The following is a 25,313-nucleotide window of genomic DNA, read 5'->3' as shown; positions in this document are numbered from 1 at the left end:
CGGGCGCCGGCCTGACCCCGCCACCGGCCCGACTGGGGACCGGCGCATCTCTCGGTCTGCTCTTGAATGAACTAGGGGACCCTCTCTATCCCTCCGCACCAGTGCGTGGAGGTGTCAGGCTCCCGCTGCGGGAGGCGGGAGATTTAAACCGCACGGCCTGGCGTCCGCCCCATTCGGGCGCCGGCCTGACCCCGCCACCGGCCCGACTGGGGACCGGCGCATCTCTCGGTCTGCTCTTGAATGAACTAGGGGACCCTCTCTATCCCTCCTTTCCCGATTTCCTCCTTACTTAATAAAGTGAGATGACAAACACCAAGCCGGTCAGAACATCCGAGGAGCTGAGGTGAGCTCTCCTGAGGCGTGGGGAAGTGGAAGGCATTGGCCCGGGGCCCTCCCGGCTCCCTCCGAGCACCCCCACCCCCGGACCTGCCGGGCCTTGTGGGGCGGCTCCTCAGCATCTAACTCCCGTGTTAAAGATTTAAAGAGGTCTTAACAACCGTTCATAACCAATCTCAAATGTATATATCCGTATCCATAATGTTTGTGATGAATCTTCAAGAGTAAAAGGTAAAACCGGATCCTGAAAGTCTCAGGAAAAAAACAAAAAGGAAGCAAAACTATTTACTACTAGTAGGAGATAATCAAACTGCATTCTTTTTAAAGGTGACTCCAAAACTTTCCTAAAACAGCAGCATATGAATTATTAATTACAACTGTGACACATAGGCTAGCAAAGAATGAAAAGGTTAACACTCGAGGTGATAACTAAAGTCTGTATGATGACAAAGATAGGGTCAGGTTCTAGAATATTAACAGTACAAAATACTCAACCTGGAAAGTATACTTTTAAAATAGGAAAAGTGGCAAGTTATAGAGGGTTAATTTGGACTGAAAACATTAAATGTCTTTAGAGTTTTACCCTGAGATATTTGGATTTCCAAGGAATAGGCAAATACCTGAAATCATGTGCAAAATTTTGTTTTTTTGAGGAAAGAGTCTACAGCTTTCCTCAGAAGGGTAAAAATTAGCGTTTGGCAAATATGAGTGATTGACGTATTTCCTTGGGATGGCTTTCCTGAATCTTACTAAATGTCGCATTTCTCCTAAGGGGTATACCGCTCTCCGGCTGTAATGATCTACCTGCCTGTCTTCCCCATTAGGTGCTGAGCTGCTTCAAAGCTGCTGTCCACCCTTATGCATTTCTGCAGCCTTAGCACCTAGCAGAGTGCCTAATACAAACTAGGTCCTGAATGAATGTTGAGTCCATCAATGAACGAACTGAAATAAAGATAGCTAATTCAAAACTGAAGGATACATTATAAAATATCTGAAAAGACCAGATTATCTTTCTCACCAAGGAATAAATAACATTGCAAGCGAAATGACTTTCAAATGTTACTATGCCCCAAGGTAAAGTTCTTGGGGTATTTTAGAAAATGTTTGTTCCAACAAGATGAAGTTTTAAGTCAAGAGAACAGTAAACTAATATCTTCTTCAGCTCAATCTGAGGCCAACTAAAGTCCTCCAAAGACGACACCAGGAAGTCAGAATAGTGGCTACCGGCCGGGCCTGTTGCTTTTATTCACTTAACTGGGTAAAATTACAGAAAGATACACAGTATCTCCAAGCCATCAATGAAGTGTAGTATTTACATATAATCACTTTTTCTTCACAAGTCACTAAGGAAAGGTGGCACAGTGTAGGAATAGTATCAGAAAATAATGTAGAGCTAGCTGCTGATGCTTCACCCGGACAGGAGTCAAGTCTCTCATATTTCATAAATGCCCGTGGAATGAATTAATCTTCCTTTAGCTGTTGGATAAAATGTTTACATGGCTTGCACTAGGATGAGTGTGGTAGTTCACGCCTATAATCCTAGCACTTTGGGAGACTGAGGCGAGCGGAGCACTTGTGGTCAGGAGTTTGAGAACCGCCTGGCCAACATGGTGAAACCCTGTTTCTATTAAAAATTCAAAAATTAGCCCCATGTAATGGCATGCACCTGTAATCCCAGCTGGGAGGCTGAGGCACGAGAATTGCTCGAACCCAGGAGGCGGAAGTTGTGAGCCGAGATTGCGCCACTACACTCCAGCCTGGGCGACAGAGTGAGACTCTTACTTGCACTAGTCCCTTAACAAAAGGAGGCAGCTCAGTCATTACATTTTAGTGTTGCATAAAACCTCTTTAGAAAGTGAAATAATTTAACACCTTTAACATACTTTTAAATTTCACTTAGAAGCACATTTATTGAACTTTTATTTAACTTTCTATCAACATATAATACATTTATACTAAGAAAAAAAAGGGTTTTCCTCCATGGTAGACTTTTACAAGCTAACTAGACAAGAACATTAGATGACTTGGAATGTGGGGCTCCACAAATGGGATCCAAACCTAGAGTCTTAGTTTCTTTAAAGACTAATAGTCTTCACTTTATTTTTCTGCAAACCTCTGGTTAATCTCCCAAATAAAACCTCAGTTGACATTAGAAAACACTAAAAATTATTCTACTGTTTTGTACTGTTTTACTAAGGATTAGAGGTGTATTGAATCTGACATCATACAAAAAACTCTATTTCTTCAAGGCATTGCACCAGTTTCTTTGTAATCTGTTGAATTTTACCGAAGACGTCAGGACAAGCATTACAGGTCAGTGACAGTGGAGCTATGGAGAGCTATCTTCCCAGATACCTACACAAGTAATTACTTAGATACTGCAAGCTAAACATGCTGTCTCTTCCCTACTACATTTCTGTTTATTCAAGTAAAGCTAGGCACAGTATTAGAATTAGACACAATTCTAGAATTAGACTTATTAAGATGATTTTAAATGTGAAATGTTATAGACATCGTTTTAAAAATTATTTCCTCCCCCTGAAACAACCATTGAACTTGATCTGGTATGTCTCAGGCACGTTATTACACTTTCACTGACTATACATAGAATTGTTTGACATGTTTCTAAACTTTGTATCAGATTGTACCTAACCAGATAATTTCTCTGTAGTCTTTATTACTCAGATGTATGTCGCCCAGCTCCATTAATTGGATACATACCTTCACACTAGGTACTTAACCTGTCTGGATTGTGGTTTCCCTTTAAATAACATGAATGACATAATTGGATAATTTCTAGAATTTGTTTTTGCTTATATACAATTCCTATTTACACAGAAATTGATCTTTAAAGTATACATTTATATACTATTACAATTTATTACATTTATATACTATTATATTTATATACTATTACATTTAGTAGTACCCTAAAATTGAAATTAATTTTAAAGGCAAAAAAATGCAAAGCTGAACATATTATGGTAATTTAGTACCCATTAATGTCACTTAAATTTACGTATTTTTTTTTTTTTGAGATGGAGTTTCGCTCTTGTTACCCAGGCTGGAGTACAATGCGCCATTTTGGCTCACCACAACCTCCGCCTCCCGGGTTCAAGCAATTCTTCTGCCTCAGTCTCCCAGGTAGCTGGGATTACAGGTATGCGCCACCACGCCTGGCTAATTTTGTATTTTTAGTAGAGATGGGGTTTCTCCATGTTGGTCAGGCTATTCTTGAACTCCTGACCTCAGGTGATCTGCCCGCCTCAGCCTCCCAAAGTGTTGGGATTACAGGCGTGAGTCACGGCGCCCAACCACATATAACCTGTTAGGTAAATGAAGACACTTCCACACTCACTCTTTCCATTTATAAAAATATCATTCTTGTGCATGACATAAGATTGACAAAATATATACCAGTTAAGAGCTTGTCCAAAATAAGTCCAAGTTCAAATCCACTGCCATTTATTTTCTGCCTGTGTGTCTGTTCAAAAACTTTAACATGTATTTTTCTCTCCTATAAAATGTAAATAATTTATTATCTATAGAGAATTTTTATGATAGGACATAATTTCATTTACTTTTATAGACACTGCAAGAAAATAATTTACTACCTTAAATCTGCAAATCAATGGAACTGCTATTAGAACAAAAATTAGGTTTAATTCTATAAAACCAACAAGCCAAAAATGTTTCTCTTCTAAGTTATAAGATAAATTTGGTTCAGGTTGGATGCAGTAGCTCATGCCTGTAATCCTAGCACTTTGGGAAGTCAAGATGAGATGATTGCTTGAGGTCAGGAGTTGGAGTCCAGCCTGGGCAACATAGCAAGACCCCATCTCCACAAAAACAAAAAAAATTAGCTGGGTGTGGTGGCATGCACTTGTACTCCCAGGTACATACTCAGGAAGCTGGGGCAGGAGGATCCCTTGAACCCAGGAGTTGAGCCTGGATGGGAGAGCTAGACTATGTCTCGTAAAAAGAGATATATTTGGTTCATATAACAAAATACCATTATTGTGTTTGATACTTAATCTATGATAGTCAAAAATGTCAACAACGAAGTGACTAAAATGTTCCTGCTGTTTCTACACCTGATAGTTTCTGGCTAGTAATATCTGGATTTCATTTGCCTAATGAAATCTGATTCTAAGTAGTGGCTTTTTAAATAAAAAATATACTAATTGAATATCCCTTGCACAGAGTCTTAAAATGTCCTATTTTTTCCTTTAAGAATAGGAGCCATAATAGTATCTATTAAAAATTAGTATTTTTGGCCAGGCACAGTGACTTGCCTATAATCCCAGCACTTAAGGAGGCTGAGGCACGAAGACTGTCTGAGGCCAAGAGTTCTTGACCAGCCTGGGCAACACAGCGAGACCGTCTTCACAAAAAATTTTAAAATCAGCCAGATGTGGTGACATGCGCCTGTGGTCCTAGTTAGGAGGATGACGTGGGAGATCCCTTGAGTCCAGGAGTTTGAGGCTGCAGTGAGCTATAATCAGGCCACTGCACTCTAGCTTGGGCAACATAGTGAGACCCTATCTCTAAAAAATGAACAAAAATAAAAACTAGTATCTTTCAAAAAATTTAATATTTTCCTTATATTTGTTATATATAATAAACTGTTACCTTTTTTCAAAACTATGATACATCAAAAGAATTTTAGACTGTGTGAACAGATTTCAATGTTATTATCAGAAATTCCCAGATGGTTTTTTTTTTTTTGCAGGGTTGTTTGTTCAATTATGTGCATTTTATATCAATTTAAACTTTTGTTTGTTCTTTCTCCAATAATATTATACTAGGAAGCATTCTGATATATTATTATGCATTGTTGACAACAGTTCCAAAATGGCAATTCCAAATTCAAAGGAAAAGAAAAGAAAATATTGATTATCTTCTCACAGGAAAGCTATGTTTTTCTACAAAAGCCTGAGCCACCATGCCTGGCCAAGGAATTTCTTAAAACTTTATTTGGTCTGGGTGCGGTGGCTCATGCCTGTAATCTCAGCATTTTGGGAGGTCCAGGCGGGCAGACTGCTTGAGCCCAGGAGTTCAAGGCCAGCATGGGCAACATGGCGAAACCCTAACTCTACAAAATAAAATAAATAAATAAATATTTAAAAATTAAAAATTAAACATTGGCTGGTTATGGTCCCAGCTACTTGGAAGGCTGAGGTGGGAGGATGGCTTGAGCCCAGAAGATGGAGGTTGCAGTAAGCCAAGATTACACCATTGTACTCCAGTATGGGTGACATAATGAGACCCTGTCTCTACAAAAAAACAAAAAAACCAACCTTTGCTTGGTAAGAGAGCAAGCATCAACATTTTAAAGAACTGCACTACTATGGCAAGACAGCATAACTAGTACTGGTCAGCAGGTTCCGAGCATTGCATTGTCAGGTTCCTAGCTTTTCCCCAACCATGGGAAAGTAGCACCACTCATTTATCCAAGTGATTCTTGGGAGCATGTAAGTCCATGTAAAGCAGGCATCTCTGGTGTTCTGGCAGAGGAAAGGGGACCATTGAAAGGTCTCTTGGCTTTTGAGGGAAAGGGTGTGGAGCAATATAAGAGGACTGAATAGGCATGTTTTGACCTCTCATATTCCTTCTGTTCAGCGAGTAAGATCTAACCACTTGAGTTAACAAAGGAAAGGAGTTTGGCAGGGATTGATCAGAGACAATCCCTTGTCCAAGAGACTTGGTCGCTTACATTATATCTATCCCAAGGAAGAATGCCTGAACTATGAATGTATTTTGCTGTGGAACCAGGACTGGACTGGGAATAGGTGGGGACCAGTTCTGGACGCCATTTTTTTCTTTGTCTACTGCATCTGATAGCTTCTTTACTTTAACCACCTAGTTTATACAGACTACATTTGGTCAGCCCACGTTGGGTGAGTTAAGAAAGACATTATAAATAACTGCCCTTAAGGATCATTCAAAGACCATCCAAAACAGGACTAAGAATTCATCTTTGTCCTCTCAAAGTTAGATTTCCAGAGACTACAAATACAATAAAATTTATACCAATCAGCACAAAATGAGAAAAACAAGGATTCTGTGCATGCATTTTCTGCCCACCTTTATTCACTTTTTTGGCATTAAAATATACTTTAAGAAATGATAACTGGAGCTCTGGCTCTTGATCTATGTGAAAATGAGGACCATATCCCAGGGGCGGAGGGAGCCTAGGATCCTAAGCAATGTGGAACAAAAACTACACCAGCCCTGGACTGCCTCTGGTTTTCTACAGAGAATTAAACTCCTAACTGGTTCAACACACTGTTTAGCTCTCAACTGCAGCCAAATATAGATACTGTTTCACAGACTTCTGCAACAGGAACATCATCTGAGATGTAATACCATCTAATAATGAGACCAAACATATTTCCCAAATATTAATAAAGGTTGTGAATGCTCTACTTAAGGAATATCAATCCATTAATGATGGAAATAACATTTTAAAAATACATTTACTTTAAATATTTTTATGTAACACATGCATAAAGATAACTGCTAATGGTATCATAAAATTTGTAGAATGTTTATCTAATACTGATTAAAAGTTTTGTCTAAAGAATTTATTCTTATCTACACATGAGGAAAGATTAGGAGGTTACAGTGAAAACTGTATGCAATGCATTTTTTTTTTTTTTTTTTTTTTGAGATAGAGTCTTGCTCTGTCGCCCAGGCTGGAATGCAGTGGCACAATCTTGGCTCACTGCAACCTCAGCCTCTCAGGTTCAAGCAATTCGCCTGCCTCAGCTTCCCAAGTAGCTGGGACTACAGGCACATGCCGCCATGCCCAGCTAACTTTTTAAATTTTATTAGAGATGAGGTTTCACCGTGTTGCCCAGGCTGGTCTCAAACTCCTGAGCTCAGGCAATCCGCCTGCCTTGGCCTCCCAAAGTGCTGGCATTACAGGCGTAAGCCACCACGCCCAGTCAACTGTATGCAATTTCTAAAGGATCTGACATATATTTAATATAAAGTGCCTCCCTTAAAATATCTTGATGAATTCTTCAAAAATTGGCAATCACTTTTTTTTTTTTTTTTTTTGAGATGGAGTCTGGTTCTGCTGCCCAAGCTGGAGTACAGTGGTGTGATCTTGGCTCACTGCAACCTCCACCTCCCAGGTTCAAGCAATTCTCCTGCCTCAGCCTCCCAAGTAGTTGGGACAACAGGAGTGTGCCACCACACCCAGCTAATTTTTTTTTGATTTTATTTTTTGATTTTATTTATTTATTTTTTTTAAGTAGAGGCAAGGTTTCACCATGTTGGTCAGGCAGGTCTCGAACCCCTGACCTCAGGTGAGCCACCTGCCTTGGCCACCCAAAGTGCTGGGATTACACGCATGAGCCACCGTGCCCTGCCGAATCGACATTTTGTTGTTGTCGTTGTTGAGACAGAGTCTCGCTCTGTCGCCCAGGATGGAGTGCAGTGGTGCGTTCTCAGCTCACTACAACCTCCACCTCCCGGGTTCAAGCAATTCTCCTGCCTCGGCCTCTCAAGTAGCTGGGATTACAGGCGGTTGCCACCATGCCCAGCTAATTTTTGTAGTTTTAGCACAGACAGGGTTTTGACATGTTGGCCAGGGTGGTCTCAAACTCCTGACCTCATGTGATCCACCCGCCTCGGCCTCCCAGTATGCTGGGATTACAGGTGGGAGCCACCGTGCCCCTCCTACATTTTTTTTTAATGTTCTAAATACCCTCACAGCCTAATTTTCGAACATTTATTTTGCCAAAAGGAAACTGTGTTTCTAACTTTTTCTCTATTACAATTTTCATTAATCTTTTTGAATGCTTTTTAAAAATAGGTAACTTAAAAAAATCTAAGTCTCTAATAGAAATAAAAATCTGAACAATTACTGGATTTCCAATATAACCTTTTATAGCATTTCAAAAGCAAATCTTAATTCGGCCAGGCACGGTGGCTCATGCCTCTAATACCAGCACTCTGGGAGGCTGAGGCGGGCAGATCACCTGAGGTCAGGAGTTCAAGACCAGCCTGCCCAATATGGCAAAACCCCGTGTCTACTAAAAATACAAATATTAGCAGGGCATGCTGGTGTATGCCTGTAATCCCAGCTACTTGGGTGGTTAAGACAGGAGAATTGATTGAACCTAGGAAGCGGAGGTTGCAGTGAGTTGAGATTATGCCACTGCACTCCAGCCTCGGCGACAGAACAAGACTCCAAAATAAATAACAAAAAAATAAAAAAAAAATCTAAATTCAAATCAATACCTTTAAAGAGAAATGTAAAACTCAGTTTAATTTCAAGTTTGTATAGAGAATGCATGCCAGTTTATATTTTATAAACACAACCTATCTTATTATAAATGCAAAATAAGAAAAAGTGATACACTAGCTGTTATGAAGGGTGAAAACATTATATAAACTTCAAAAGGCTGCTTTCTGCATCTGCATCTATGTAATTTCATGATTCTCTACCAATTTCATTTACAGAAATAATCTCTAGAGTCAAATTATTGTTCACTTTCATGCCCCCACATGGGAAGTGGTAGGTGAGTATCTGTAGGAATACAATTTATTGTCTGCTCCTCCACTCAGAAGTAGCTGTGTAAAAGGAGAGAAAAAGAAAACATAAGTAAATATAATTATTTCATATCATAGCTAAACCTAATTAAATACTAACGATTTTCATTACAAAAGGAATTATGGGTGAGCAGTTAACTTGCATTGAGAGTTAGTAAAGGGACCAACATTGTTTCACTACTATACTACAATACTGTATATTAAAACATTAAAAGCTATCATTTAAATTTGGTTGAGACACAATATGCTGTTGCACTTTCTATAAAGCATCTGCCAAGATATATAATAAGTTTGAAAGGGATATAGTTTTACCTATTAAATTAAAAGTTTTTAAAGGACAGCACATTAATTGCATATTACAAATTATTCAAGTAGCCCTAGGACTTATATTTAGAAATAATTCTTAGGCAGTAAAAGCACATGTATATACATAAAAATAATTAAATTGTAATTCTTTGAACACATTTTATAATGCAGACTTACGTAAGATTTTTCCAACCGGTAAACGCTTTCATCCAATTAGTCTTAAATAGTGAGTTTTTAGATGTAAAATGTTTCATGAAGATACTCATGGGGACTAGGCACAGTGGCTCACGCCTGTAATTCTAACACTCTGAGAGGCTGAGGCGGGAGAACTGCTTTAGGCCAGAAGTTCAAGACTAGCATGGGGAACACAGTGAGACCACGTCTCTACAAAAAATTTTAAAATTTGCCAGATGTGGTGGCACCTGCCTGTAGTCCCAGCTACGCAGAAGGCTAGGGCAAGAGGATCACCTAAGCCCAGGAGTTCAAGCCTCAATCTCTAAAAATAAATAAATAAATAAGAAGATACACATGGGGGCGGGAGGATTGCTTGAGCCCAGGAGTTCGAGGCTGCAGTGAGTCACGATTGCACCACTAACATTTCAGCCTGGGCAACAGAGGACCTTGTTTCTTAAAACAACACCACAACAACAACAAAAAAAACCCCACTATACTCACAAGGAAAAAAAATGCTCTAAAATTTCAAATTTACTATTCCTAGTATTATTATTGAGACAGGGTATCACTCTTTCACCCAGGCTAGAGTGCAGTGGCACGATCATAGTTCACTGCACTCTTGACCTCCCAGGCACAAGTGATCCTCCTGCTTCAGGCTCAAGTAGCTGGACTATAGGTCACACCACCATGGATAGCTAATTTTTTAATTTTTTGTAGAGACAGCATCTCACTATGTTGCCTAGGCTGGTTTTGAACGCCTGGGCTCAAAGAATCTTCCCACCTTCCCTCCCAAAGTGTTGGGATTACAGGCATAAGCCACCATGCCTGGCCTATTAAAGGACAAATTTGTTTCTTCTTTGAATGAAAGGTGAGATTTTATAAACAACATTAAGGGAAATAATACAGAATTATAAATATCAAATATATTGAAACTAATAAATTTTATAAACACAAACACCAGATTTATTCTAATACACTTTCCTCTTCATCAAATAACTAATAAATTCTTACCCCTGTGTCTGTCCAGTCTACACTCAGAACTTTGTCTTCATGAGCAGCCAGATCATAGAGAGGAGCCTTACAACTAAAAGATGAAAATATTAACATGTTATATGCCTTCAGTGTTAAAACAAACATTTGAATAATCACTTATACTTATCTGAAAACTTTACAGGGTTTACCAACCTTGCCCCAATAACCACTTAATCTTAAAATTCTGTTTATTTGATCACCTCTCCTCTTTTTCCTGTATCATTGGTAGACCACAGATATTTATTATAACAAAATATTCAGGAAAAAAAATGTTATTTCATTATAAGAATTTATTTATAATTAGGCCCATTTTCACACTTCCTTGACTTTTTTTTAAACCCCCAAACTATGGCCTTATATACTGTTTGTCTAGCTATCTACATGCAAAAAACAACATATTAACAAGAATTTCTTTTTCTTTTTGAGATGGAGTCTTGGTCTGTTGCCCAGGCTAGAGTGCAGTGACGCAATCTCGGCTCACTGCAACCTCCGCCTCCCGGGTTCAAGCGATTCTCCTGCCTCAGCCTCCTGTGTAGTTGGGATTACAGGAGTGCGCCACCATGCCCAGCTAATTTCTGTATTTTTAATAGAGACAGGGTTTCACTATGTTGGTCAGGATGGTCCTGAACTCCTGGCCTCAGGTGATCTGCCTGCCTCAACCTCCCAAAGTGCTGAGATTACAGGTGTGAGCCACCCCACCTGGCCAAAAATTTTTTTGATCCTGGCTTTTCTTTTGCATATCAGTATTTGTCACCTGAGGTTGTATAACCATGAGGCTTTTTTTACTCTTCTGGTTTTAGATAAGAATTTCAGTATTCATTTTCTTTCTGTAACAGGTAATTGATATGTTTCTTTTGTAGATCATAAATAGAATGTACCTTCTTGTATCCCACAGCTTAACGATGTTATCTAAAGATCCTGAAATCAGCTGCTGTTCATGGGTAGGAGACCATTTTACTGATGTCACCCAACCGGTATGTGAGGTTAGGGACAATGACACCAAAGAACCATCTGAAGAAAGCAAAAAAGACAAGTGTCGAAATTTACAAAACAGAAGTAGGTAGAATAAACCCAAAAAATAGTTGTAGAAATTTTTTTTTTTTTTGAGATGGACTCTTGCTCTGTCACCAGGCTGGAGTGCAGTGGCACGATCTTGGCTCACTGCAACCTCCGCCTCTGGGATTTAAGCGATTCTCCTGCCTCAGCCTCCTGAGTAGCTAGGATTACAGGCACACGCCACCACACCCAGCTGATTTTTGCATTTTTAGTAAAGGCAGGGTTTCTCTATGTTGGCCAGGCTGATCTCTAACTCCTGACCTCGTGATCCGCCCGCCTTGGCCTCCCAAAGTGCTGGGATTACAGGAGCCACCATGCCTGGTCATAAATTTCTTTTTTTGTACATCTCCAGTGAGATGAGAAATAGATATAATTCACACATATTTTCTCCCAGTGGTTTACATGATTCACCTTTAGTTCGGGGATCCCACAGTCTGATATGCCTATCTGTGCTTCCAGATGCCAAACGTTTACAAAGTGGAGAATAGGAAATACAATTAAACACTTTATTTCCTGTCTGAAAAAGAAAAGGAAGAACATTAACCATCATAGACTAAAAACCAGCTCTAGAAGTTTAGCACTTAAAAGAACACTAAATTTGTCTTACCAAAGTTGACTTAAGACTGCCAGACTCAACATCCCACACTCTAATTGTATGGTCCCAAGAAGCACTGCAGATTTCTTCAGCATCTGACCACAAAACTGAGGAAACTGCTTCCATGTGGCCAGAGAGGGTCACTATGGGAGTCTAGAAAGGAAGACCCCCAAAAGGGGAAAGTGTTTTCATTACAGAGTAATTGAAACAATAATAGTACTTATTACTTACAAAGCCCATATGACAGAGACAAACTGCCCATCTTTCATATCCCGACTTATTTCTTCTTTCTTTACAATGGAATGGATATTTGTTTTTTATTTTATACAAGACACTGAGGCTGATAACTTGCCCAAGGTCATAGAGCTTGTAAGTGGCAGACTTGAGTCTGAACCCAAATATTACTTGTCTGTAGTTTTTCCACTGTATTCTGCTGCTCTTCATCTGTTCTACTTTTCATTTTGATCAGCATTAACACAAACTTAACTCTCCCAGCTGAAAAATGTTATATTAAAGGTTAGTGCTGGATGGTTTCCGAATGGCCTTGGACTGATGGATAGTTTCTCCCCCTCTTTTTTTCTTGCCTGTAGTTCTCATAGTAACTATAGAATATTCCAGGAATATAACATCCGGAGATAGGGAGCAACTGGCCAGTATAGCCTGGGGGCTCTATTCCAGCTCCTAGAAACAGGATGTCCTTCAAACTTTGCCCAGAGAGTCAAGTGACCCCAGGGTACAAAAAACAGGGCAGGCTGCTTTTTGGGATCCCTCAGCTGTGCTGCAAGTGACACACATGCAGTTAACACTCCATTTGCCCCGGGCAGCTTCCTTGAGCCTTGGGGGACTGGCTCACAATGGATCCTCGGCTTGTGTTGTCCCTTGCTGCCTATCTGTAAGTAATAAACCTGTTTCATGTAACGTGTTGCGTGTGTGCTCTTCCTCACCAGATTCAGGCAATTGGTAAAACTGCAGCCCAGGATGCGGTGGGTCAAAGTATTCACACTTCTATTCCTGGTGGCTGGCATATGATGACCTTTACTATCCTCCACTCAGTGGGAATCCTCCCTTAGGACTGGTTATTAGTGAAACTGCTTCACAGTTAACACAAAAAGCTTTGTGATCAGACAGACATAGGTTTCAGCACCTTCACTCAAAATATGCTGCCAATTTCTACATAACTCCTCCAGGTAAATTAATCTCATTAAGTTATTCTTACCACCACATTCCTCAGCACCTTTAAGTCCTATTATTTAATCTTTAAATAATTTATACAGTTCACTTATTAATACTCCACAATCTCTAATGTCTTTCTAAACTAAAAGCCCCAAACTAGGTAACTAGGTAGAGTACCTACCTTAAATATAAGGAGTATATAAAAGAGAGTGGGAAGGGCCAGGCACAGAGGCTCATACCTGTAGTCTTGACGCTTTGGGAGGCTGAAGCAGGAGGATCACTGGAGCCCAGGAGTTTGAGAACAGCCTGGGCAACATAGTGGGGCTCTATCTCTACTAAAAATATAAAATTAGCTGGGCTTAATGACACATGACTATAGTCATAGCTGCTTGGGAGGCTGAAGTAGAAGGATCGCTTGAGCCCAGGAGTTTGAGGCTACAGTGAGCTATGATCACACCACTGTACTCCGGCCAGACCCACTCCTGCAGTGGGTCACTGCACTCGGCCCACAGTTGTTTTAATAAGGGGTTGTTTTTACAACGCTTTAAATGGTAACTTAGGTTTTTGTGTGAACAAGAGAGATCTTGTCTCTCAAAAAAAAAAAGAGAGGAGGCCACACAGGGTGGCTAACACCTGTAATCCTAGCACTTTGGGAGGTCGAGGTGGGTGGATCACTTAAACTCAGGAGTTCAAGACCAGCCTGGGCAACATGTTGAAACCCTGTCTCTACAAAAAAATATAGAAATGAGCTGGCCGTGGTGGCACATGCCTGTAGCCTCAGCTATCCGAGAGGCTTACATGGAAGGACTGCTTGAGCCAGGGAGGCGGAGGTTGCCGTTAGCTGAGATTATGCCACTGCACTCTACCCTGGGCAACAGAGTGACAGTCTGTCACAAAAAACAAAACAAAACAAAAAAAAAACTAGCTGGGCACGGTGGTTCACGCCTGTAATCCCAGCACTTTGGGAGGCCAAAGCAGGTGGATCACCTGAGGTCAGCAGTTCAAGACCAGCCTGACCAATATGGAGAAACCCCATCTCTACTAAAACTACAAAATTAGCCGGGCGTGGTGGTGCATGCCTGTCATCCCAGCTACTCAGGAGGCTGAGGCAGGAGAATCGCTTAAACCCAGGAGGCAAAGGCTGCAGTGAGCCGAGACTGCACCATTACACTCCATCCTGGGTAGCAAGAGCGAAACTCCATCTCAAAAAAAAAAAAAAAGAGAGGAAAAGAATTCTGGAATCGGGGATAGTCAATCTATTTTTATATAACTTTGCTACATTTAACTTCCTTAAATATTGCCTCATCTGTAATATTAAGGAGTTATAACTGGATCAGAAAGCAAACTTTTTCAGTGAAGAACCAGTAAGTAAATATTTCGCCTTTGGAGACCACATACAGTTTCTGTTGTATATTTTTCTTTGCTGAGTAGTATTCTGTTGTATGAATAATACCATAGTTGTTTTTTTTTTTTTTTTTTTCTGAGACGGAGTTTCGCTCGTCACCCAGGCTAGAGTGCAATGCATGAGCTTGGCTCACTGCAACCTCCGCCTCCCAGGTTCAAGTGATTCTCCTGCCTCAGCCTCCCAAGTAGCTGGGATTATAGGTGTGTGCCACCACACCTGGCTAACTTTTCACATTTTTAGTAGAGACGGGTTTTACCATGTTGGTCAGGCTGGTCTTGAACTCCTGATCGCAGATGATCTGCCCGCCTCAGCCTCCCAGAGTGCTGGGATTACAGGTGTGAGCCACTGCACTTGGACCACAGTTGTTTTAATAAGGGGTTGTTTTTACAACACTTTATACTTATAAAAACCATCCCTTAGCTCTCTGCAGTACAAAAACAGGTGACAGCCAAATTGGCTGTTGGGCTGTAATTTGCCAACTCCTAGACCAAATGATCCCTGAGGTCTCTCTTCCAGCTTTAAAATTTTCCTGAAAGAAGTAAAGGAACCTGATAGAGGAGTGAGAAACAGAACAATCTCTGATGTGATCTAAAACAAAATGAAAAGGTGACACAGAGGTAATCAGAAGGCTCTAGAATAGAAAATGACATGGTAAAAACAATAGGCAAGCTGATCATATGAATAAGCTATACCATTCCTAGGCATTTACCCAAGAGAAATGAAAACAGGTTCACACAAAAACCTAAATACAAATGTTGATAGTTTTACTTATAACTGCCAAACTGGAAACAATCAAATATCCTTCAGTTGGTGAATGATTAAACCAACTGTGGCATATCCATACAACAGAATACTACTCAGCATTGATACCCCCGATAACCTCAAAAAATGTCAAATGCTTTATGCTAAGTGCAAAGGGCCCGATACAAAAGACTACATACACTAAACTATGTGATTGCACTTATGTGACATTCTGGAAAAATTATAGGGACAGACAGCAGAGCAGTGGTTTTCAGAGGATAGAGGCGGGAGGAGAGTTGACAAGAAGGGGCAATATGAGTTTTCAGGGATGATGGACTCTTCTTTTTTTTTTTTTTTTTTTTAGACAGAGTCTCACCCTGTACCCAGGCTGGAGTGCAGTGGCGCGATCTCCGCTCACTGCAAGCTCCGCCTCCCGGGTTTACGCCATTCTCCTGACTCAGCCTCCCAAGTAGCTGGGACTACAGGCACCCATCACGTCGCCCAGCTAGTTTTTTTGTACTTTTTAGTAGAGATGGGGTTTCACCTTGTTAGCTAGGATGGTCTCGATCTCCTGACCTTGTGATCCGCCCGTCTCAGCCTCCCAAAGTGCTGGGATTACAGGCATGAGCCACCGCGCCCGGCCGATGGACTATTCTATATCTTGGTTGTGTAGCAGTTACATGATTCTATATATTCATCAAAACTAAAGAGTTATACACCAAAAAGTGAATTCTCCTCTAATAAAACTTTTCTTTAAAAGTAGAAAAGTCAACGTTGGCATTGTCACTACAAACTAAGTGGAATAGTATTACTGGAGGGAAAAAAGCAATTTTGAGAATTATGGAGGAAAAAACTTCATTGTATGTTAATATATGAAGCAAACGACAGGTGAATGAACTGGCAGCATTATTCACATTAACACATTTCAGGCAGTAGAAAGAAATGCAAAGAGAAGATACCTATTTTTGATATGTCTTATCTCTTTTTTCTATTAGTTTGCTAAAATCCAAATTTTCCTTTAGTTTTTGTGAGACAAGGTCTCACTCTGAAACCCAAACTGGAGTGCAGTGGTGCAATCATAGCTCACAGCAGCCTTGACTTCCTGGGCTCAAGTGATCCTCCCACTTCAACCTCTCAAGTAGCTGGGAATATAGATGCACACCACCATGCCTGGCTAATTTTTAAGTTTTTAGAGATGGGGTCTTGCTATGTTGCCCAGGCTGGTCTTGAACTCAAGTGATCCTCCAGTGTTGGCTTCAAAGTACAGGTGTAAGCTACCATCTTGGGCCCCAAATTTTTCTATTATTTCTAACACAGCAACATTTTCATTGTAATTGGCACTTCAAGGGTTTCTGGCATGACTTAAATTAATGATTTATGAATATATAAATTTAAACCCTATAAAAAGCTAAATGATTTCTCAGGAAAAGCCAGGGAAAGGGGGAAAAAAGCTAAATGAGAAACTCAATATACTATTATTTCTCTCAAATAAAATGAACTATGGGAGCAAGCTTACAAAAGTATGCACCTAGAAATAAATGGTATCAGCAAAGCAGAATGGGAGAAAAATACTTAAATACATATATTTAACAAAAAACTTGCATCCAGAATACATAAAGAACTCTTACAAATCAGTAAGAAAAAAAAAAAAATCAATAAGTAAAAGAGAGCCAACACTCTTTTAAAAAATGGGCTATGACGTGGGAGGACTGCTTGGGCCCAGTAGTTTAAGACAGCTTGGGCAACAAAGCAAGACACCATCTCTATAAAAAAATGAATAATAACTTAAAAATTAGCTAAAAATATGAACATTTCATAATTGAGTATCAAAGATCCAGGGCTTAATAAAAGTTAATCATGACTTTAATAACTGACCATATCAAGTGCTGGTAAAGATGTGGAGTAACAGCTAGGCATGGTGGCTCATGCCCGTAATCCCAGCAATTTGAAACCGAGGTGGGAGGACTGCTTGAGGCCAGGATTTCAAGACCAGCCTGGGCAATACAGCAAGACCCCATGTTTAAAAAAAAAAAAAAAAATTAGCCAGGGCATGGTGGCACGCGCCTGTAGTTCCAGCTACTTGAGAGGCTGAGGTGTGAGGATTATGTGAGCCCTGGAGGTTGAGGCTACAGTGAGCCATGATTATGCCACTGCACCACTCCTCTCAAAAGGGGGGAAAAAAAGGTCCATCAAAAGAATAATAAATAGCTGGGTGTGTTGGCTCAAGTTTGTAATCCCAGCACTTTGGGAAGCTTTGGGAAGCTGAGGCAAGCAGATCACTTGAGCCCAGGAGTTCAAGACCAACCTGGGCAACATGACAAAACCCAGTATCTACAAAATAAAAAAAAGAAAGAAAGAAAGAAAAACTAGCTGGGCATGGTGGCATGCGCCTATAGTCCTAGCTACTCAGGAGGCTGGGGTGGGAGGATCACCTCAGTCTGGGGAGGTTGAGGCTGCAGTGAGCTATGATTAGGCCACTGTACTCCAGCCTGGGTGACAGAGTGAGACCTTATCTCAATAATGGATAAACTGTGGCATATTGATGCTGCAATGGAATGCTATGTATTAATGAAAAGATCTATCTTACAGATATCATGTGAAATTTTAAAAATAGGTAAAACTAATCTCAGATGGCATAAGTCAAAAGTGATTAACTTTAGTGAGGTACTGTCTGAGAGGCAGGCTAGAGGGAGACATCTAGGGTATTGGTAAATCTCTATTTTTATTTGGGTAGTAATTACTTGAGTATACATATTTATAAAAATTCATTGAGCAACATTTAAGCTGCATGCCAAACTTTAAAAAGAGAAAAAAATGGCAGAGCATGGTGGCTCAAGCCTATAATCTCAGAACTTTGGGAGGTGGAGGTGGGAGGATCACCTGAGGCCAGGAGTTTGAGGTTACAGTGAGCTATGATTGTGCCACTGCACTCCAGCCTGGGCAACTGAGAAGGAAGGAAGGAAGGAAGGGAGGGAGGGAGGGAGGGAGGGAGGAAGGAAGGAAGGGAGCTACCTTTTCAGTAAAAAAACTTTTATAACTCAAGAAATCTTTTCCTACTCAGATATGTTCTTTAAAAGTTTGATCAGGGATATACATGAATATAAACGAACACTGGCACAATATCCAATTGGTAAGGCATTTCTAGCTTTACTTTTTATTTTATTTTCTGAGACAGGGTCTTGCTCTGTTGCTCAGGCTGGAATCCAGTGGCACAATCTTGGCTCACTGCAACCTTTGCCTCCCGGGCTGGGCGTAGCTGGGACCACAGGTGCAAGCGACCACATCCAGCTAACTTTTAAAAAATTTTTTTGTAGATACAGGGTATCACCATGTTGCCCGGGCTGGTCTTAAAACTCCTGAGCTCAAGCAATCTGCCCACCTTGACCTCCCAAAGTGCTGGGATTATAGGCGTGAGCTACCACACTCGGCCTCCATTTCTAGCTTTAATTTAGTCTATCAGAGTAAAGAAGCTGAGTAAGTGCCAGATCTTTCCTCTTGCAATTCATCAGTCTGTGTTTAAATGTATTAAGAAATGATAAATCATTACTTTCAGCTGGAACTAGTAAGCGCTATTTTTTTTTAATTTATTTTTTATTTATTTATTTATTTTTTTGAGACACAGTCTCGCTGTCGCCCAGGCTGGAGTGCAGTGGCACAATCTTGGCTCACTGCAACCTCTGCCTCCTGGGTTCAGGCAATTCTCCTGCCTCAGCCTCCTAAGTAGCTGGGACTACAGGCACCCACCACCATGCCCGGCTAATTTTTGTATTTGTAGTAGAGATGGGGTTTCACCATATTGGCCAGGCTGGTCTCAAACTCCTGACCTTGTGATCCGCCTGCCTCAGCCTCCCACAGTGCTGGGATTAGAGGCGTGAGCCACCGCACTCGGCCAAGCGCTACTATTACATTCTATTTGATGAATAATTTATGATCCCACTTTATCCTTCATTTTCAACAATTTTTACAAGGTATTTTATTGGTGACTATAAGAATTAATGTGCAAATGTGTGCTTTATTTACTGCACATTCATTATAGCTATTAGAAAATGAATGAAAAATGTTTTTCTAAACCTGACTCAGTATCACCCTTCACAAAAAGTATATAAATATAGGTCGGGTCATATTATAACAAATATCTTCGTAACAGGATAAATAGTAAACTGCATGAAAAGCCAAACTCATGGAAGCACAGAGTAGAACAGTGGTTGCCAAGAGCTGGAGTGTGAGGAAATGGGGAAATGTTGGTCCAAGGGCACAAACTTTTAGTTATAAGATGAACAAGTTCTCAGGATCTAATGTACAGCATGGGTGGTGACGGATGTGTTAATTAATTTGATTGTGGTAATCATTACACAATGTTTATGTATATCTAATCATGTAGTACACCTTGAATATATTCAATCTTTATCAATTAAGTATTTTTAAAAGTAAGAAAAAATCTGGAAAAACTTGCTGAGTTTGACTTAATGGAATCTAATAGCTAAATGACAGAAGCAAATCCCAAATTAAACCCTTGGTTTCTAGTGATTTAGAAGATATAACTAGGATCACTTATAAAAACTACATACGCAGTGCATGAAACAGATAGTATTATCCAACAGTCAGGTAATTAGATGCTTCACTTTAGTGTAAGCTTTAATAATTAAAAGGTTCAGAATGCGGCATGAGATCAAACATAATAACTAACTCATCAACCTAGCAACCACAAGCCTGGCTCAATGCCACTACATTCAAAGATACAAATAAATGTAGCAACAATACTTTGCTTATAATAAAAATTTACAAGTGTACTGAAAAAAATGGATAATCATGGTTAAAGAAGCAAGGTAAGACAGAAGGAAACATAAACATGAAAGACCATACTAAATTACCATGTATTTGTCAACACAGGCCTAAGGCAAGTACAGTCAGTTCTCACAAATACTGACCCTTGTTAGTCCCAACTGTTCTGTTTTCTGTTTCTTTCTTGGTCGATTTGTGGACTCCTCCATTTCATCTTCTTCATCTGTAGGGACTGTATCACAAAGAATTAGATTTGACATTTTAAAAACAGTATTAATCGTGAACTGTCTGAAACAATTCTTTACATTTCCAAATACAGTTTTTCCATGTTATCACAACTAGTTAAGGAATGATTATTCCTCATCATTTTGGTTAATAGAAAGTTATATATAAAATACTACCTAGATTAACAATCTTTAAAAATAAAAAAATAAAAAATAAACTACATTAGAAAACTAAAATCTAAGTAGTTTAAAATCTTGCTATCTTTAATGTCATCATTATAAATATTTATCATTTTATCATAGCTATGAAAAATTGCTGTTAGTTGTAGGAGAGTTATGAACACATTACATTTACATTACGAAGGAGGGAAGGATAAACACATGAAAAATGCACATACATTTCAGCCATGTTTATTCTCTTAATTTCATTTTTCTACCAAAAGTGTTTCTGGTTTTTTTGAGTTTTTAAAATCTTTGCTATACATCACATGGTTAGGCAGCAAACCCAGATTGAAAACTACATAAAATATGCAACATTAAATATGTAATGTATGTTACATTACGTTACAGTAACATACACATTGTTACATTAAATATGTAACATAAAATATGTAAAACATTAAAATGTTTTGTGGCTTTTATGAATATTAATATTTCTCTAAATAGATTATAAACCCCTTAAAGTTAATAGCTAATCATATACAATCTCATTTACTCAGCCCTATCAAAAAATAAAAAATTCTACTAAAGAATTTTCTAAATTAAACCACTTTTTGCCACCAAATTATTTGCTTTCACCATTTTTGTAAAATCTACTAAAATGGATTATATATTTCCCACCATCTTACACATAATTATTCAAAACTGGTTAAGCGTGTCTTGATCCCCCTCAAGTCTTTGTGAAATGCATTTGGGGTATTATACTGTGTAACACAGCAATTACCTAAAAAGTAACAGAGGTATTCTGATCTGTTTACCCATGCAATAAATAGTTCTAGCTACTAGGTGTTAAAATGTAAGTATCTATGGGTGTGTGTTTTTTCCTCTTTTCTTCTCATCAGTGTCTTCTTACTACTATGAAAGCACCTTCCTCTAAGAGTCCTTCCTCCTCCTCCCTCAATTTGTTGCTTTTAATCTATGTTTTCAGAGTAAAAATAGTAATATTGGAAAAACTGCATTTAAAAATTTTTTTAAGTAAACCAGCTTACCTAAGAAATTAACAGTAAAATGTCTCAAAAGTCATTCTTAAATGACTTAAGTCAAAATGACTCGGAAAGTATTTTTATTCACTTCCAAGTTTCCTGAATAAGAGAACTTTGAGAATCAAGGTATTTATGTCCTATTGCACCAAACATGTTTTTGATACTTGCAATTCAGTGACACTATCCAGTAAGTAACGGGGTGGTGGGGTAGGAAAAAAAAATCTCGACATGCAAAGAAATATATGAACTTGTTGACATACTGGTCTATTTTTATGGGAAAATATGGGTTAAAAAGTCCCCTTTCGCTACACTGATTTTTTTTTTTTGAGACAGGTTCTCACTCCATCACCCTGGCTAAAGTGCAGTCATATGATATCATAGCTTGCTGAAACCTCAAACTCCTAGGCTCAAACAATCCCCTTACCTCAGCCTCCCAAGGAGCTAGGACTACAGGTGCACACCACCACACATGGCTAATTTTAATTTTCCACTTTTAGTAGAGACAGGGTCTCACTACGTGGCCTAGGCTGTTCTTGAACTTGTGGCCTCAGGTGATCCTTCTACCCTGGCTTCCCATAGTGCTGAGATAACAGGCGTGAGCCACCACATGGCCTCTGAACTTAAATTTTTGAAACAACATTAATAAGTCAAGGTAAAATAAATATTTAATTTACCTGTAGACCAGATCTTTAGCATTTTATCCCAGGAGCCACTGCAAAACTAAACAGATGTATATGAAGGGAAAAGACATATGTAATATGATTCATATTATTTGCCTATACCAGTAGGTCTCTTCCTCATTCAGGACCTTTTCAAAGAACTTGTGTTCCAGAGAGTTGAAATTAGCCTTTTCCAAGGGCAAATAGGACAGGACATAAAATCTGGGAAATCTTGAAGGCCAGGCTTATTGCCATGTCTTTTGAAGAAAGCCAATCTGAAGTGAGAGAGAATAAAGTCAACCTGAGGGACAAGAGAGCGAGAGGGTGTGCGGACCACATTCAAGCCTCTATTCCACTGGTTCCTGAGGCCCAAATGCACCATTACCCTTCTTGTGATGTGGTTGTTCAATCTTTCCTGGGATCTCACAGTCCATTTACTTTTAAGGTTAAATAAGTTCAAGCTGAGTTTCTATCTCTCCTTAACCAAAAAGAAGGGGTACAGTTAATTCACTAAAGTTTGGAATAAACAACATATAAACCTTTTTGGTTCAATATGAAAAATCATAAATCTTCACCTTTGAATACAAGCATCCTGTTATCCTAACTGTCAAAGAAACACTCTTAAGTCCAGAAAACTTCAATGTGGCTTAGGAAACTTTCAAATTATAAGTGGATTTATAACACTTCATATTAATAAATCAATATGGTATTGCCCTCAGTTTTGTTACCTTTTAACTATTACCATTTTATCATGATAAAGAGTAGATAGGTACTATAGTAAAACTCTATTAGCACTAACTTTAGTGTATGCTAACGCTCAGATGATCAACGAGCCATTTTCAGTTGATGGCAGCACTTAAGAGTAGCTGATATAGACTGGAAATATGTCAATTACTATGAGGTAAGAAAGTTATATAAATGAATGGCTTGTTTACTTCATTTCTTTTTTCTTTCTTTATTTTTTTTTTTTGAGACTGAGTTTCATTCTTGTTGCCCAGGATGGAGTGCAATGGCGCAATCTCGGCTCACTGCAACCTCCGCCTCCCGGGTTCAAGTGATTTTTCTACCTCAGCCTCCCGAGTAGCTGGGATTACAGGCATGTGCCACCATGCCCGGCTTATTTTTTATTTTTTTTTAGTAGAGACAGGGTTTCTCCATGTGGGTCAGGCTGGTCTCGAACCATCCTGACCTCAGGTGATCTGTCCACCTCAGCCTCCCAAAGTGCTGGGATTACAGGTGTGAGCCACTGCGCCCGGCCCATACCTCATTTCTTAAAATTTCTGAAGTTTATATAAGGTTCTAAAACAGGGATATTCAAACTGAGCAAGTGACTATCTCCTACTGTATGAGTATTTACTCTTGCTTTGAAATCCTATCTTTTGTCACCGATTGTTAGGAAACTAGGCCAACACAATGAACATATGTAGAAAAAAATGTTTAGGAACAAGCTCCAATACTAATTTAACACAGTACTAATTATATTCCAGCTACTTACTTTAGTTCCTGAGCCATCAACAGCTACAGAATCTACACTTCCAGCATGACCTCTACAGCAGTGTAGAGCTTTCACTTTGTTTCTCTCTACATTCCACTCCCATAAGAGAATAGTCTGATCCATAGAAGCACTCAATAATAAGCAGGACAAACTATCTGAAGAAAGGAGAACACAAGAATAAGAAACAAATCAGTACACCATTTAGAATACATCATGTTCTGAAACCGAAGAACTAAATTTTTTTGTTGTTATTGAAAAAGATGTTAAAAAGATAACTCATATATGGCCAGGTTTTAAAAGGCTGATATCGTATAAAGAAAAGATTTTTTAAAAATAGAAGATGATGACTGGGTGTGGTGGCTCACGCCTCTAATACTGGCACTTTGGGAGGCCAAGACAGGCGGATCACTTAAGGTCAGGAGTTTGAGATCAGCCTGGCCAACACGGCAAAACCCTGTCTCTAGTAAAAATACAAAAATTAGGTGGGTGTAGGGGCAGGCGCCTGTAATCCCACCCACTCAGGAGGCTGAGGCAGGAGAACTGCTTGAACCTGGGAGGTGGAAGTTGCAGTGAGTTGAGATTGAGCCACTGCACTCTAGTCTGTGTGACAGAGTGAGACTCTGCCTCAAAAAACAAACAGGCCAGGCGCGGTGGCTCAAGCCTGTCCCAGCACTTTGGGAAGCCGAGGCGGGTGGATCACGAGGTCAGGAGTTTGAGACCAGCCTGGCCAACATGGTGAAACCCCATCTCTACTAAAAATACAAAAATCAGCCGGGCGTGGTGGTAGGCGCCTGTAGTCCCAGCTACTCGGGAGGCTGAGGCAGGAGAACCGCTTGATCCTGGGAGGCGGAGGTTGCAGTGAGCCGAGATCATGCCACTGCACGCTAGCCTGGGTGACAGAGCGAGACTCCATCTCAAAACAAACAAACAAGAAGAAAAGAGATGAATGTAATACACTCAATATTAACTTGAAAATGTATACTATCTGATGCAATTTTAATAAATATTCACTTCTAACAATTTAGGAATTTTTATATAATCTTTTTCTTCTTGAACACTATATTTTTTGAAAGACCTCATAACTGAGGTATGAGATGCTTCCTACCCACTCCCCATTCTTCCCCAGCACCAAAAATGGCTTATTTCCAAATCTCTATCTAGGATTCCTCAAAGTGTAAGGAAAATGTCCTAACCTTTTTTCACCCAGGCCACATCTTTTACAACATCCGTATGTCCCACAATCGTCATTATTGACTTTCCTTCCAAGGACCAGATCCGAGAAGTCTTATCATAAGAACCAGTCAAGATCCTATGAAGAGAAAAGAAATCTTATGAAACAGAAAAAGCAGTTTTTTTCAAACCCTGAAAATGAATTTTGTTTCTATGGCAATGACAAAGTAACTTTGAGGAGTATACTTTTAAACTCCTCTTTGATATGAAGATTGAGATTTCAAAACACACTAGATCAGATCACTTGATGTTTCTCAACCTCCTAAAAATAATACCTGGCATGACTGGGCGTGGCGGCTCAATCCTGTAATCCCAGCACTTTGGGAGGCCGAGGCGGG

At 39.6% G+C, this 25,313-nt stretch overlaps 1 protein-coding gene across 1 annotated transcript in view; it reads right to left on the bottom strand.

The window, feature by feature from the left end:
• Positions 1 to 8,586: 8,586 nt before the first annotated feature.
• WDR12 (WD repeat domain 12) overlaps positions 8,587 to 25,313 on the bottom strand; it is a 33,599-nt gene continuing 16,872 nt past the window's right edge. Inside the window, exons 5-13 of the mRNA XM_011974470.1 lie at positions 24,939 to 25,054; positions 23,746 to 23,900; positions 22,266 to 22,311; positions 20,312 to 20,397; positions 12,077 to 12,217; positions 11,881 to 11,986; positions 11,292 to 11,424; positions 10,393 to 10,465; positions 8,587 to 8,922 (exon numbers count right to left, since the gene is read on the bottom strand). Coding sequence (XP_011829860.1) covers positions 8,845 to 8,922; positions 10,393 to 10,465; positions 11,292 to 11,424; positions 11,881 to 11,986; positions 12,077 to 12,217; positions 20,312 to 20,397; positions 22,266 to 22,311; positions 23,746 to 23,900; positions 24,939 to 25,054 — 934 coding nt within the window. The 3' untranslated portion in view covers positions 8,587 to 8,844. The remainder of the gene's footprint in view (positions 8,923 to 10,392; positions 10,466 to 11,291; positions 11,425 to 11,880; positions 11,987 to 12,076; positions 12,218 to 20,311; positions 20,398 to 22,265; positions 22,312 to 23,745; positions 23,901 to 24,938; positions 25,055 to 25,313) is intronic.

The sequence above is a fragment of the Mandrillus leucophaeus genome, unplaced genomic scaffold (assembly GCF_000951045.1).
Source record: "Mandrillus leucophaeus isolate KB7577 unplaced genomic scaffold, Mleu.le_1.0 Scaffold146, whole genome shotgun sequence".
NCBI classification, from domain to species: domain Eukaryota; kingdom Metazoa; phylum Chordata; class Mammalia; order Primates; family Cercopithecidae; genus Mandrillus; species Mandrillus leucophaeus.
Note: the sequence above shows the minus strand (reverse complement) of the source record. Positions and strands in the feature narration are given on the sequence as shown.